Source organism: Acinonyx jubatus, chromosome C1, assembly GCF_027475565.1.
Source record: "Acinonyx jubatus isolate Ajub_Pintada_27869175 chromosome C1, VMU_Ajub_asm_v1.0, whole genome shotgun sequence".
NCBI lineage: Eukaryota > Metazoa > Chordata > Mammalia > Carnivora > Felidae > Acinonyx > Acinonyx jubatus.
Window position 1 is genome coordinate 14,774,226 of NC_069381.1, and position 14,681 is coordinate 14,788,906.

At 56.6% G+C, this 14,681-nt stretch overlaps 1 protein-coding gene across 1 annotated transcript; it reads right to left on the minus strand.

Annotated features, from left to right (window-relative positions):
- Window positions 1-616: 616 nt before the first annotated feature.
- On the minus strand, window positions 617-3,718 carry CAMK2N1 (calcium/calmodulin dependent protein kinase II inhibitor 1). Its single transcript, XM_027060213.2, has 2 exons — window positions 3,418-3,718; window positions 617-1,934 (listed from the first exon to the last, which is right to left on the minus strand). Exons 1-2 carry the CDS (start codon window positions 3,581-3,583, stop codon window positions 1,864-1,866), a joined length of 237 nt encoding a protein of 78 aa, XP_026916014.1. The 5' UTR covers window positions 3,584-3,718; the 3' UTR covers window positions 617-1,863.
- Between the last annotated feature and the right edge of the window lie 10,963 nt (window positions 3,719-14,681).

The following is a 14,681-nucleotide window of genomic DNA, read 5'->3' on the forward strand; positions in this document are numbered from 1 at the left end:
CCTCTGAAGTTGGGGCTCATCCCTCATATGGTGACCTGTGAACTCTGCAGTGAAGTCAAAGGTATGTAGTCCCTCCTCAACCCAGCTTCTGAGGACAAGTGGCCCTTTGGTGAAGCATTATATGGGCACACAGTGGCCCGACCCAGAGTGCTACCAACGTCCCTCCCACAACCTTATGAGGCAGGCCCTGCATTATCCCCACCCCACAGACTTGGAAACTGAGGCTTCAGGAAGCGAGGAGACTTGCTCAAGTCCATACAGCTGGGAAGTGAAGGAATTGGGATTTTAATCGAAGCCCGCCAGCCTCTAAACATTGCTTTTAAACAAGACTGACAGCCTCCCAACTCACAGGACCTCGTTCTCTGCACACCCCACAAGGGATGGCAGAAACCTCAGGAAGCAGGGAGACCAATGCAAATCCAAATGGAATAAGCTCTCCCTTGGGCGACGGCCCTGCCAGTGCACTGTCTTTCCTGCCATCTGCGCCCAACCCACACTGTCCTCCACACCGCCTCGCCTCGCCGACCAAAGCTACCCTTCCCTCCTTGTCTGCAGCCGGCAGACAGAAAGCACATCTCCCCCACCCCTCCCGACCAAAGCAGAGACAAGAGAGGAGTGAGACACAGGAACAGTTCTTTTATTGTACATTGGAGAAATAGCCCTGTGTGCTGGTTAAAGGTGCAACATCCAGAATATCGAGTTAAGAAAAGAGGGAACAGGGCAGGGAAGAAACCTCTTGAGGTCCAAAGTTGCAAACAAAAAGTGGTAAAAGATTTCCTCTCGCAAGAGGCGTTTTTGCAAATACCATGCAAAACAGGCAGCTGGTGTGCCTTAAGAGAACCCCTATAAATAACAGAAAAGACTCTCCAAGCATTCCTTAACGTGGACTCAGAGCACAGGGAAAAAGAAAGAAACCAAAATGCCTTTTGGCATTTCAAGATATTTGGCACTCTTGTGATTACATTTTTTTTACAGCCCATCGAAGAGAATAAACTGACACAATATTAGAGAGAAAAAACAGGCTGCTCACACAACAGACTGCAGGAAGAGGTTAGAAAAAGCTCAAGCATTTTTTTTTCTTTGTTTTTGTGTGTTTTTTTTTTCCTGACATATAAAATGTGTCCATTTGCATTAACTTGGGCAAATAGCTTGCAGCAACAGAGAAACACAAGCTTTACAAGTCATTTTAAAGTAAGACAAGGATTCAGTCTAGGTATCATTCCTTAGAAAAGTTCTCTTCTTGTTTTAAACACATTCCTGGTAACTTCAAAAGATGACCAAAAATAAAACAATATCTATAGAGATCATTTGCTGATTTTTTTTTCTTGTACATCCAAGGAGAACAACATAAAAAAAGAAAACTGGACAGCATTTCACATCCAAGTGCACAGAACCATTTTTGCAAGATTAAATAATGTAAACATTGGGAACAGCCAAATCAGCGAACAATGCCAACATTCAAAACACCCGGTGTTGCCGCTTCATTATTTAAGTGGCTCAAAATCCAGATCTATCATTGTGCAATATTCACTGTATATAAAAAGAAATAGATATTACTTTTGACAAGTAGCTGCAACTGAGACGTCTTTTTTATTTCTTTATATGTGTGTATAGAGTGATTTTTAAATTTTTAATTTTTTTTTTTTAATTTTTGTTTTTGCTGAGGAGCCCAGAGCCTTCTCCTCCTCCTTCTCCCACCTCATCTGTCTCCCGGCCTGACGCGAGATACAGGTTGCTGATTTCATCGTGGGTAGCAAGCTAGTAATAAATTTCAAAGTGCTTTCTCTTTTCATGCGTTTTGCCAATGACTGTTACCGCCGTTCTTATTCTCTCCCTTTAACTCATTGTCTTTGGGGGGGGGGGTTAGACACCAGGAGGTGCCTTGTCTGTCATATTTTTCAGCACGTCATCAATCCTATCATCTTCAATAACAACTGCAAAAAAAGGGGAGAAAAGGAGACGTGAGCGCGCTTGGGCCTCGCGGGGGGCGGGGGTGGTCTCCGACGTTTCCCATGGCTCCTGGGGACGGGGAAATGCGGGAGGGCGAAGGAGGGGGCGCTCCTCCAGCGCTAACACAGCCCCATCCTCCTCGGCCTGGGCCCGGGGACCCTGTGCTGCTTCCCTCCGAACCACTCCCCCCAGCCGCTCGCTGCGTCCCGGCAGCGTTCTGAGAAAAGGCAGCAGAGAGGGCGCAAATCCCGCAGGCCGGGCCGCGGCCGAAACGCGCTCTGGCCGCGCGTCCTCACCCCACCTCACCTCTCCCCGGGCGCGTTTATTTAGAAAAAAAAGGCTCCGGGGCTGGAGAGGGTGGGGAGGAGGAGCCCAGGTCTCCGGCTCAAGGACCCTCGGGAGTGCCCCGAGCGCGGCGCGGGCGGCCAAGGTTCTGGGGTGCGGGGTGCAAGGGAGGACTCCGGGGACCACAGCGCGCGGCGGGTCAGGGGTCTGGCCTCGCCAGGGCGGGCGGCCCCTCCTGCGCGCCCCCTCCGCGGAGGTCGGAGCCTCCCCGCGAGGCCGGCCTCCCGCCGGCCCCGCCGCCTCGCTCACCATCTCTACCTAGCCTCGCCTTCCTCAGTCCCGCCATCAGTCTCTCGGCGTGGCCGTCACCTGTCGGGGTCTCTGAGTCTCTCTCCATCTGGGGTGTCGGTCGCCCTCATTGTTTCAGCTGCTTTCCCGTCCTCCCCAGACTGGCGTCCCCTGCTCGCGGTCTCTCCCGCTCTGGCTCCCTCTCCGGAGCTTTGTCTCGGTCTCTGCCCCTCTCGGTCTCCCCCCCCCCCCAAGCCACCACCCGCCTCCCCCCCATCTCTGCGTCTCAGTCTCTCCCGGCAGCTGTCGGTCCCCCTCCTCGTCCCCGCGCCTCCTGAGCTCCTCTCCCAGCCTCTCTGCGTCCCAGTCCCCCCCGGGGCTTTTTCAGCTCCCGCGCCGAGCGCCCGGGCTCAGCCACCCCTCCCCCGCTAAGTAACAATGAGAAGCCCGGGCGCTCCGAAAGCCCCTCGCCTTCCCCGGCGGGAGTGGGGTCCCGCCCCGCAGTTCTCCACGCCGTCCCTTGGGGAGCCCTGGGACCCCCCGCCCCGGGGTGCAGAGCGAGTGCAGCTGCGACTACACTGCGCAAAAGGGGAGGGGGTGGAAATCGCAAAGCAAACTTTGGCGCGGGTGGGGACCCGGGAATAACCTTCCAGCCCCCGCGGCCGCTAGAAGCCGCCACGCCCCCTAGGTGACCCCAGCGGGAATCAGGCTGAGGGGGAGGGGTTTCCGCGGCCAGCCGGTGCCCGACCTGCAGTGCGGGATCCCCCCCAGTTCCGCGCGACGGGATTCCATTCGGTCGGAACCGGCTCCCAGGTGCGGAAGAGCCCCCACAAACCTGGGCCAGGCCTCGGCGCCCGAGAAAGGGGGCGTCCGGGGCGGGGGCAGCGAACTCACCCCGCTTGCTCCGGCCGATCTGGCCCAGCTTGGGCGGCCGCTTGTTCTGGCCGGCGCCAAAGAAGTTGTTGGTGTCCTGCAGGCGGCAGGAGAAGATCTGGCCCACGTCGCCGCCGTCGCCGTAGGGGTTCAGCTTCTCGTCGCCGTAGGGCAGCACCTCCGACATGGTCGCGTCCGGGGGCTCCGCGGCGGCGCCTCCTCCGCCCGCGTCCCCGCCCGCGGCGGACAGGGTCAGCGGCGCTGGGGCCGGGGGCGGCCGGCCGGGGACGGCCCGCGGGCTGCGGCGGCGGCGGCGGTGGCGCCGGCGAGCGGCCGGGGGGCACCGCTGGGCGAGAGCGCGCCGCCCGCCCGAGCGACCCGGCGAGCGCCCGGCGCTGCGCTGCGCTCCGGCTCGGCGCGCGAGTGGCTGCTGCTCCGGCAAAGGCGAGCAGGACTCACATCCTCGGCGCGCTCGGGCGCTGGGCGGGGGCCGGGCGGGGCCGCGAGCCGGAGGGGAGGGTGTCCCGGCGAGCCCGCGGGGCGCGGGGCCGAGGAGGGCGCACCCCGGGGAGCCGGGCGGGCCGGTCCTGCGGCGAGTGCGGGCGGCGGCGGCGGCGCGGCTTCGGGGAGGCTGACTGGGGAGCGGCGAGCGGCGGGGCGGCGAGGGGCGGAGGGGGAGGGGAGCGAGGGAGGAGGGAGGGCACGGGGGTGGAGGGGAGAGGATGCCCGGAGGGAGGGAGGGGAGAGAGAAACCGGGAGGGAGACGGCGAGAAAAACAGAGAAGAAAGAGAGAGGGAGGCCGGGGGACCGGGAGGGAGAGACGGAGGGGAGCGGACGAGGGGAGGGAGAGAGGGAGAGAAGAAAGGGGAGGCGGCGATGGGTCCGGCTCGCAGCGGCCGAGGGAGGAGCGGAGAGGAGAGGGGACCGGGCCGGCGGGGAGAGAAAGAGGGTCGGAGAGGGAAGGCGGAGAGTGGGAGCGCGCGGAGGAGGCGGCTGGGACGCAGGAGCCAGCCCGCGAGCGAGCTGCGAGCGAGAAATGCCGGCCGCGGCGCGGAGGCGAGGCGCGGGGAGGAGGGCGGGAGGAGGGCGGGGACGAGGGGACCCGGGGCCGCGAGGAGAGATCCCTGGAAGCCGCGCGACGTCACGGGGCCGCGCGGGCCGGCCCGGGCCGCGGCTCGCTTCCTGCCCCCGCCCCCGGCCCCCGCCCGCCCGCCCGCCCGCGCCCTGGGGCCCCCCGCGAGCCCCGCCCCGGCCCGGCGGCCTCCGGGCGCCTCCTCCCCCCCGGGCGCCTCCTCCCCCCCCCGCGCCCCTCCCGCGGGGTGTTTACCCGGCCCCGAGCGGGTGCGCGCCGGACCCGCAGCCCTCTCGGCCTCCCGAGGGGTGGGGGGCTGGGATTCGGCGACGGGAGGGGGAGAGGACCCGAGACCTCACGCCCGGAAGGACTGACGGACGCCCGTCTCCCCGGAGGCCGGACGCTGGGGCGAAAGGGCGCAGGGCGCCAGGGCGACCCGAGGACGCCGCCCCCCGCCTCCCCACCGCCGGCCTCAAACCAGGGAGCCCCCTCCCCCCACCACGTTTGCGCCCCGCTTCACACGCTCCGGGCGCGGCGCTTTGGGTCTCTCACCCTCCCTCTCGTCCCTCCCACCCCCGATCGTCCTGGAAGGCCCTGCTCCCGGGCCGCGGCTCAGGACTCGGGCTCCCGCGGGGCCTGGGGGTGGAGGCGGAGGGGGGAGGGGGAAGGGAGGGGGCAGCCCCGCCTCCCGGAGGAGAGTGGAGCGCCTCATTATGCTGGGCTCGCCCGGGATGCCGGGCTCTCGGCGTCCGCTGCCTCCTCCGGGGACGCCCAGGGCCTTGCAGCCCTCTGCGGGGGGGGACCTCCCTGCCAGCAACAGCCTTGAGCCCCGGGGAGAGACTGGCTTCTGGGCCGAGGAGCGGGCTCCCGGGACCCGTCCCGAGAGGGAGACTGGGGCAGCCCCAGAGGACTGGGAGGCGCAGCTGCCAAGCAGATGGTAACTCCGAGGGGGCAAGGTGCATGAGGAGGGCTCGTTATCCTCGCCCAGAGCCAACAGCACCTGCTCTCCCCCTGGAGACCGCCTTCACTCAGCAGAGCCGGCCTGCCCGCCGAGAGGGGCAACCATCTCAAGGTCGTGCAACCTGCTGAAGGCAGGGCTAGGGAACGCATCTAGGTTCTCCTCCCACCCCTGCCGTGAGGTCTCAACTGGCTCAACTTGCTTCCCTGCACCTGGTCCCATCCTTAGTGCAAGAGCACCCTCAGGTACACTCTCCCCTTAATTCTAGAACTCTGGGTGGGGGACAGGTTGGAGGGAAAGGGGTGTGCTTTTTTTTAGCGACACAACACGTGATAGAAAGACTACCTGAGGGGAGCTAGCCCAGCCCCCCTCCTCCAACGGTGCAGAAGGGCCCCAGAGGCAGGCACCTTGCAGAGAGGGGAGGAAGAGGGCTGAGCGATGGGAAAGAGACAGTGGGGCAGATCGAATGGTGTGGAATGAGATTCAGGCCTGGGTTGGAATCCCAGTCCCGTCATTTGCTAGCTGTGTGACTTTGGACAAGCCACCTCCTCTCTCTGAACTTCCATAATCTCCGCTGTAAAATGGGGCGCGCGGCTGGCCAGCTGCCTTTGTGCCTCAAGGACTGTCAGGAAGACAAAATGAAATCGGGCTCCTGGTGCTTCCTGAGTGAGAAAGAACACCACTACTGCATTCATTCCCGCTTCCGAGCTGTCAGAGCTGAGAGGATCCTTAGGGATGATGTAGTTCAACCCCCTCATTTACAGAGGGGGAAACTGAAACTGGCTCAGGGGCTTGTCCCCAAATCCCACGGCTTGTCAGCTTTCCCTTTGCTTCCCTCCACAGTCCCCAGGCTCCATTCATGAAGGCTTTACACAGTGTCCCCTTTGAGGTTAGCACCAGGCCAATTGCTGGAAGAGAAAACAAAAGCATAACAAGCAGGATGATTAGGTTACGACAAGAAGCTCTTACCGTTTGTACCCTGCTTTCTATTTTTCCCCCAAAGCATTTCACATCCATTACTGACCTTGCTTCTCGAAATAAATACCTTCTGAGGTAGAAAGAAGAGCCCGCTGCATCCCTGTCTAACTGATGTTTCCAGAAAGAGGTAAGTGACTTGCCAAGGTCGCAGACTAGTGATGGAGCCAGGAGAAGCCACTCTTCCAGCTGTGGTTCCAGGTCCTCGAAGGGATACTCTGCGGTGCTAGCATGCAGGGCTGGGACTACTCTGCTCTTCTCGCACTCACCTGCTTCCTTTCTTGCTGCTGTGTTCCGAAGCAGTTTACACACTGAGCACCTGCCACAGTGCCCCCCGCCCCCAGTCAGAGGTAAGCAGAACAGCACAGGGAGGGCAGATGAATCCCTGCACACCCGGCAAGTGAGAGTAAGAAGATAAGCCGGCTTTTATACCCCATCTGTTTTTATGTTTTCCTTGCCTTGTTCCAAATAAGGTTAAAGGTGGCCGCATTGCACCTTCCCAATTCAGTACCCACCCCCTTTCTGAACTACACACTCCGCCCCCCTCACCCTCCCCCCCCCCACACACCCCAGGCACGAGGCACTTGACAGTTATAAAAGCATTTCCATGACTATTAACCTTCTTAGAGCCTCCCCTTGGCCTTTAGAAGCTGCAGGACTGGGACAGACCAGCCCATTTCGCTGATAAGGGACCTGAAGGTTGACCCGCGTCTCCAAATCCACACTGCATGGACATTCTCCACCTCTACCCTTTCCCAACTGTCTCCCTTACAAAGTCCACACTCGATCCTCTCTTTTGTCCACCCTTCTTCAGGGGGGCATCCCTTTATCCCAAAGCAGTAGACCGGGATACAGACATGTCCTGGGATTCCATTTCCCCTCCAAAGCTGAGGGGCTGGCTCTGAGCCAGATGCCCAGGGCTGTGTTGAGTTTGCCAGGTCCAGATGGAGGAATGGACCATGTAAGAGTGGCAGCTGCCCTCCCTGCTACCCAGCAAGGAAGAAGGGCAATACACAGTCTAGTGCAGTAGCCCAGGGTGAAGGGGGCAGCCTTCACTGGGGCCGCCATGTTCAAATCTCTGCTCCAGCATTTCCTAACTCCTTGATTATTTCACCTCATTGTGCCTCAGTTTCCTCATCTGTCAAATGGGGATAATAAAAATTCTTCCTATTTGGTCGGGCTTGTTCTAGGGAAGGAAATCATACATGCGTCATATGCCTGGTACACAGTAAGTCCTGGAGAAATGTAGTTACCATTTTTAGCTATTGACTCTTTGTGGCCTTGACTAAGCTCATTCTCTCCTCTACACCTCTGACCCCCACATCACAAAATGAGAAACTTGAAGAAAATCACAGCTTTTTTTTTTTCCAGCTGCAAAATCAGCCGGTTCTCCCAAATCTAAAACAGACAAAAACTGCTTGAGGCAAAGGTGGGGGGCTCCCCGCTCTAACTTCATCTGAAAGCTCCTTCACTGGACTCTAAGACTCTGTAGAACTGAGGACCACAGGACTGGACCATCTCCATGGCCCCTTCGGCCCAGACATTCTAGGGTTAAAGTAATAGGTCTTCACAAGTCCCTGTTGAGCACGGAGCCCTACCCCAGTGTTGGGGTATAGAGAAAAGGAAAGTCAGCCCCAGCAGTACCTGGTGCAAAATAGATGCTTGGCACCTGTTGGTTCCCTTTGTTCCCTTCCCCACTCTCCTACCCAGATGGGGAAACTGAGGCACAAGCGGCCACATCAGAGAGCGATGGCAAAACTTGGAGAAGCGTGGGGCTGTTGGATACCCTGGCCCCAGGTGCCTTGCATCTGCCCACAGCACGGGCCCAGGGTCCCATGGCCTTGCCAGGGCTGGCTCCCACCCTAGCCTTCGGTCAGCAGGGAAGGCCAGGATGCTGTGCTATGCCAGTGGCCAGCTGGTCACCTCCGGAGAGGCTAAGTGGCCTCCCAGCAGGGGACCACCACTCTGAGCCAAGGCTGGATGTGATCACATGTCACCCCCACGCCCTCAGCCCCTCAACTCATCCACCAGAACCTGAGTGCCCCCGGTTCCCCACTGGCCTTGATAGGCATGGCCTCTGCCCGCACCTCCCCACTTTCATGCACACAGCACAGACACACGCAGTGAGGGAGAAGCATGTGAACTGACTGGAGATGGTGTAGGCCTAGAACCAAAGACAAGGATTCATTCATCTTCCACTGGGTCAGCAAATGTGTGTTGGGGACTTTTGCGACAGTTACCTTCCTTCCCCGGGTACAACTCAAAAGACTCTTAGCATCTTTTCTTTACTTGTTTAATCACCAAGACACTTTCTTTAAAAAAAAAGAAAAATCTTAGGAGAAAATAGGTAACAGGCAAGTTACTAGGGGCTCAAGACCCACACTGTGGGTGCCCCCCCATACTCCCTAAAGGGTCTCCAAAGAATGCCCAGAGCCCTAGACAGCTCAATGTGAAGCCACTCCTGGAGTTCACCTCTTCCAACCTCCTCCCATTATGGACGGGGAGACTGGGGCCCACACGGGGCTTGCTGAAACCCGGGACTCTGGCTCTTCTCGCTGCATCACCCAGCACACCCAGGATTGTATGGGGGAGGGGAGCTGCACCGAGCACAACTAGTCAGAAAATAAAAGGGCTTTCTCAACAAGGAAGTTTGCTGTGTTTCTTTAAGATAAAATAAATAAAAGGATCAGAGGGTAACCTATTTAGTTTTTATCGTACCAACAACCCACAAAGTAAGAGTCCCACGGGGCCCCTCAGGAGCAGTGAGGACAGCTGGGAGGAGTTTAGGAAACAGATGTCACCAGAACATGAAAGGGGATGACCGGTGTCCTGACTGTGCTCTCCCCTCCCCTCATCACTCCACAGCCTCACATGGGGGATGGAGGGAGGGGTCCTGAACTCTAAGACAGCAGGCTCTGCCTACCATCCCCAGCCCAGAAGGAGCAGGTGGGGACGCTGGGGCTCTGTGCCACCCTGGAAAACAATAGTCCCTCTCCAGCTGGGAAAGGAGAAGAGGGCGGCAAACAGGCCTGGTGCCACAGTGCTTTTGCATGTACGCACGACCCTGGGAGCAGACAAGGGCAGGTACAACTTTAGCCTTGTGGACCAATGGGGGAGGCTCAGGAGGCCGGGAACTGTGGTCTGGCTGCGCTCTGAATAATTTACTCACCCACTGGGCTTCTCTTGTCCAGAGCTCCCAAGAGCCCCAGAGTCTGCTGACCAAAGAGCCCCTGACTTCACCAGAGCAATGAGCTGAGCTAAAGGGGACTAAGAAGGAGCTGACTCCAGCAAGTTCAGGAAGGGTCACCACCACCTCCCGATCCCAAACTCCTACTACCCGATCGCTACTAAGAGCTTACCCTGCCCTGGGATCATGCCAATGGCTGCAGACGTCTCTACGCTCCTGATTACGTTGGGGAGTGACTGTCATCTATCTTATACCATCTGTAAGGGCCTGAGGCCAGAAAAGTTGAGCAGCAGGCCCAAAGCTGCACAGCGCAGGAGAGGCAACAGGTCTGACTCAAGGCTGAGTTCCCAACTGTTGGGCAACACTGCCTCCCTGAGGACATCTAAGAATCAAGAAACCAGGGACAAGCCTCTTCTGGTCTCTGCACCTCAGGCCTACTACCTACAGATATGGAGGCGGTGGAGATTAAAGAGTCCAAACCTGGGGCACCTGGGTGGCTCAGTCGGTTAGGCATCCGACTTGGGCTCAGGTCATGATCTCAAGGCTGGTGAGTTCCAGCCCCTCATCGGGCTCTGTGCTGACAGCTCAGAGCCTGGAGCCTGCTTCGGATTCTGTGTCTCCTCTCTCTGCCCCTCCCCCAATTGTACTCTCTCTCTATCAAAAATAAATAAGTGTAAAAATAAAAATAAAAAATTTTAAAGAGTCCAAACCTCTTGCAGGCTGAGGACTCCTTGGAAATCTGATAAAAGAGATAGGTTCTCTTTCCCAGTAGCAGAAAATTGTGGACCCAGTTTCCAGGGGATCTCTGAACCCTTACGGCCCCTTAGATGAAGAATGCAGGACTGGTCCTATAAAGGACATTCCCCACCAGTCTCCTGTGACAATAAAAAGGCTTTTAACATCTTAAGCCCAGAGGCCCTCACCCCTGACTCTCCCCCAAACCTGGGGTCAGACCTGTGGCAGCTCAAGCCTGTGCAGAGGAAAGTGGCCATTGACTTCTGAGCCCACTGGGGGGCTGTGCAAGGCTCTGGACCCTTCTGCCTCCATGGACTGTTACTCAAGCACTTTCCCATCCCATGGATGCAACGCCATTTAATGTCCATGAGGACCGGTAAGGTTGGCAGGGCAGAGGAGAGACACTTTCCACCATACGGTAGGGAAAAGTCAGTCCCAAACAAGGAAGGTGAACTGCCTGGCTGGAGAGAGAGCCCTGACCAAGACCCCAGGCCTCCCAGCACAGAGATCTATCTACTGGACCCGGTGAAGAGCAAGCGAAAGAGAGTAAATCAGAAGACCTGGGGTCACTCCCAGCTACACCCCTTCCTACCTGTGTGACTTTGAGGCAGTCACTTCCCTCTCTGAGCCAGAATTCCTCTCAGCTATAAAATGGGGGGGGGGGGGGGGTGTAACCAGACCAGCCTCAAAGGGAGATTGTGTGGATTGGATGAGGGGCTGTTGGGTCACTCAGATAAGAGCAGGGGACAGCTCCATGCTGGGAGTCTTACCACCCAAAGCCTACCAGGAGTGGACAGAAGGGCCCTTTCTTCTGAGGAAAGGAACTTCCTATGTAATAGGGAGAGTGGAATTGAGAAGCGGTCACCGCACGGTCACAGAGGCCCTCCCCATCCTGCCCTGCCAGACCCGGAGCTGAGCAGGGGCTGCGGAAGAAGGAAATCCCGTCTGCGAGGGCAGGTGCCAGGCACCGGTGAGAAATACACCCACAGAAGCAGAGAGCCTAAAGGAAGCCTCGAGGAGGAAGACAGATCCACACGCAGAGGAAGACACTCTAACACACACTGGAAAGCAAGAGGCAAACAGGGCAGACAAGAGGCAGGACCGCCAAGGAAAGCAGTTGACAGCTGTGTCTCATACAAGCAGCCGAGAAGGGGCCAGAGGAGCTGGGTACATGGACGAGGGGCCAAAGGCAAAGACAGCACAGAAGAGACAAGAGCAAGGACAGCAGGCCAGGCTGAGAGAAGCAGGATTTCTCCGCGGAAAAAAAGGCTTCCGGTGGAGGGGAGAATCAGAATCTATGCCATACAATTTTTTTTCAGCATCCTTTACCAGTATGAAGTCATCTGGGTATTTTAAGAACATGTGATGCATTATGCATATCTCATTTTTGTTGAAAGAAGCCTGGGTTAGTATATTTAAAGATGTGAATGCCTGGAAAATTATCGGGGGAGAAATGTGGGATTGTTCCCCCTCCCCCCCCCCCCGAATTTTCTGGGCTTCTCAAAACTTTCACATCTGTACCCAGCTTCCTTCGGGCAGAGATAGGAAGGAACCCAAGAGAAAATCCCTGATTGTCCCCCTTTCCGGGCTGTGGCCCGCTGGCCCTGGGATCAGCAGCCCAGGACCCTCCTCTGACTGGGCTCTCAGGCCTCTGAGGCCTGTTCCCCACCCGGAGCGGAAGAGAAAATTGACCTTTGGAAACGCGGCCTTGGTTTACACCCGAGTCCTCGAGCCGTCCTCAACCGTGGGGACACAGCGCCACCTGGAGGTCATGGTAGACACTGCAGCACTAGGACAGATGGCCGGCAGAGTCCTGAGTCAGGAAGGGTAGGAAGAAATAAAGACTATGGACAAACTTATTGCAAGCATTTATGAAGCTCCACCCTATGAAGCACCTTAAATACTAGGAAAGATGATGAGGGGATGGGAGGCCTGCAATTGTGGCGACTTGGACATGAAGATTAATATGACCTCATTTGTAACTCCCTCCCCGCGGCCTAGAGAGCATTCAGGTTTATGGATCCAGGGTGCCTGGCACACGAGGTGCCTAATGAATGCTTATTGAGTTCAGTTGTGGCTCTCCAGAGTCACGGCCCAACCCTGGAGGGATCTGAATTTGAGGAACGTAATGGGAGGCCGCTCCGGAAGGGACAGAGGATAAAGGGCGATGAAGGCCTTGTAGTTTCACCAGGCAGACCCTCACCCAGGCCCAGTCAGCCCCTCTGCCCAAAGCCAGTGTCACTAGCTCAGCCTCGTGTGCCCTACTCTTGGGAAAGGGAAATGCCAGGTCCCTCGGCTGGCATCTGGAAAACAATAAGGCAGCTGCAGGGGAAGTGACTAATGAGCACTCCAGGGAGCAATTCAGGACATCATACATCGAAACTTCTCCCATTCAAAATTGATAAGTTACCACTATCTAATTAGAGAGAAAATGTGCTGATCTCCCCAGCTTCATGGGAACGTGGTCCTGAGGCTGTTTGCAGGCAGCTAAGCCTGAAGAGGGCCCACATCTCATCTGTCAGAGCAGCAGCCCCAAAGAGAGCCTCAAAACCGCCCTCCTCACTCCCTCATGCATTCCCATCTCTGAGACGCCAATTGTCAGAGCTGGATGGAGACTTGGAAGCTTCTAATCTGACTTGCTCCTTTTCTAGATAGAGCTGAGACCCAGAGAGGTTAGATCACTCCGTTAAGATCACACAGCAACACAGCCAGGACCTGAGAGCAGGCCAGCCTTCGTGCTGCCAGTCCAGACTATTTCCCACCACACAGGGACGTTGTCCCAACTTTGCGTGGAGTCCTCAAGGTTCTGGTCAGCTTGCTGGACGTGATGTTTCTCTGACACAATTTATCCACGTTGGCTCGAGGCCCTAAGAGGGGTTCTTCCCTCACTCCTTACAACCAAGTCATGGCCCAGATCTCTGGTCCAATAACCACCTCCCGCCCCAGGCAGCCTTCCAGAACTGTGTTCCCCACACCTATTTCCCTCACTAGTCAACTCACTCACTCCACATACACTCATTGCTTAAGCTCTTGGGCTTGGAGTCAGACCACCTGGGCTTAAATCTTGTCTCTCTTGTGAGCTTGGCAAGATCCCTGACCTCTCTGGGTCTTGGTTTCCTTTTCTTTAAAGGAAGAATGATGCAAACACGTAACTCACGATGCGGGTTAAATGGCATCAGTCACGTGCAGCATTTAGTGAGCACCTAGCGAAGAGCAAGCCCGAAGTTAGCTCTAATTAGTGCACAGTGACGACCAAAACATCGTGCCTGGCAAGAACTAAGATACGGAAACTGCCCAAGACGTGGGCAATTCGGTTAAGGGCAGGAAAGGGAAGACTCTATTAGGGAATCTCAGGGGAAGGGGCTCTAACTCTGCCTAGGCATCTAGGAAGGGAGGAGACACCACCTAAAGCTGAGTTTTCAAGGGTGAGTAGATGTTAGCAAGGTGAAGAAAGATCTGGGGTTCCAGAGGCAGGACTCAGCATGGCACATTTCAGGAACCTCAGTGCCTTTGCTGCCGGAGCCACAGGTGTGAGAAAGAGAGCTGCAGAGAGGCTTGGAGAGGTGGCCAGGGGCTGGGTCACACAGGCCTGCAGACGCCATGGACGAGTCAGGGCTTGGGCCTGGAGATGACAGGGAGCCTGGGGAAGGGCTTTAAGCAGAGAAGGGACACGATCAACTTGGTGTTTTAAGTAGGTCATTCTGGGCTCTGTGGGGTAGATCTTCTCTGCTTGGCTCCCCTTCAGCAATGATGTGGTGCCCTTGGATGGTTTATTTTAAATGGTCAGGGAATCTGCTCTAACCAGGCCAATTTCAAAGGCCCATCCTAGCTACGCTATTGTGTGGACCACATATATTCCCAACAACTGAGAGTCACCACACCCGTCCAATAGGGTTTACTTGCCTTTCAGACAGTTGGGGTTTATTAAGACAACTCTGAGCCCTTTGAGGGCAGAGGCTGTTTTATTCATTTTTGCATCTCCAGACACAGAATATACATTTAGCAAGTGTTTGTTAGATAAGTAAGTGCTCGTCAATGATACCAAACTCTTTCTCTGAGCATTCCAGAGGCCCTGTGGGATCAGCACTGGATCCATCACCCAATTGGGGGTTTCATGGCCTAAGACCAGGGTGATAAAGGGTGTCAGATTGGCCAAGTTTGTTGTGCTGTTTAGTTGTTCCACATATTGTTGCTTCTAGAATATTCTATCATAATTCTGAATGGGTTAGGATTCCAAAGACCTGCCTTCCAGCTCCTGTTTCATCAAGATAAGCTAGGGAACCTCAAAGCCTTACCCTGTGGTATGTGAAACCAGGGTGTGACTCATGATTGTTAATGTGCTGACTGGCTTGGAAAAC

Coding starts and splice junctions, on each gene's coding strand:
- CAMK2N1 (XM_027060213.2), bottom strand. CDS start 3,583: ATGTCGGAGGTGCTGCCCTACGGCGACGAGAAGCTGAACCCCTACGGC. Junction 1,935..3,417: donor GATCGGCCGGAGCAAGCGGG/GTGAGTTCGCTG, acceptor CTTTTTTTGCAG/TTGTTATTGAAGATGATAGG.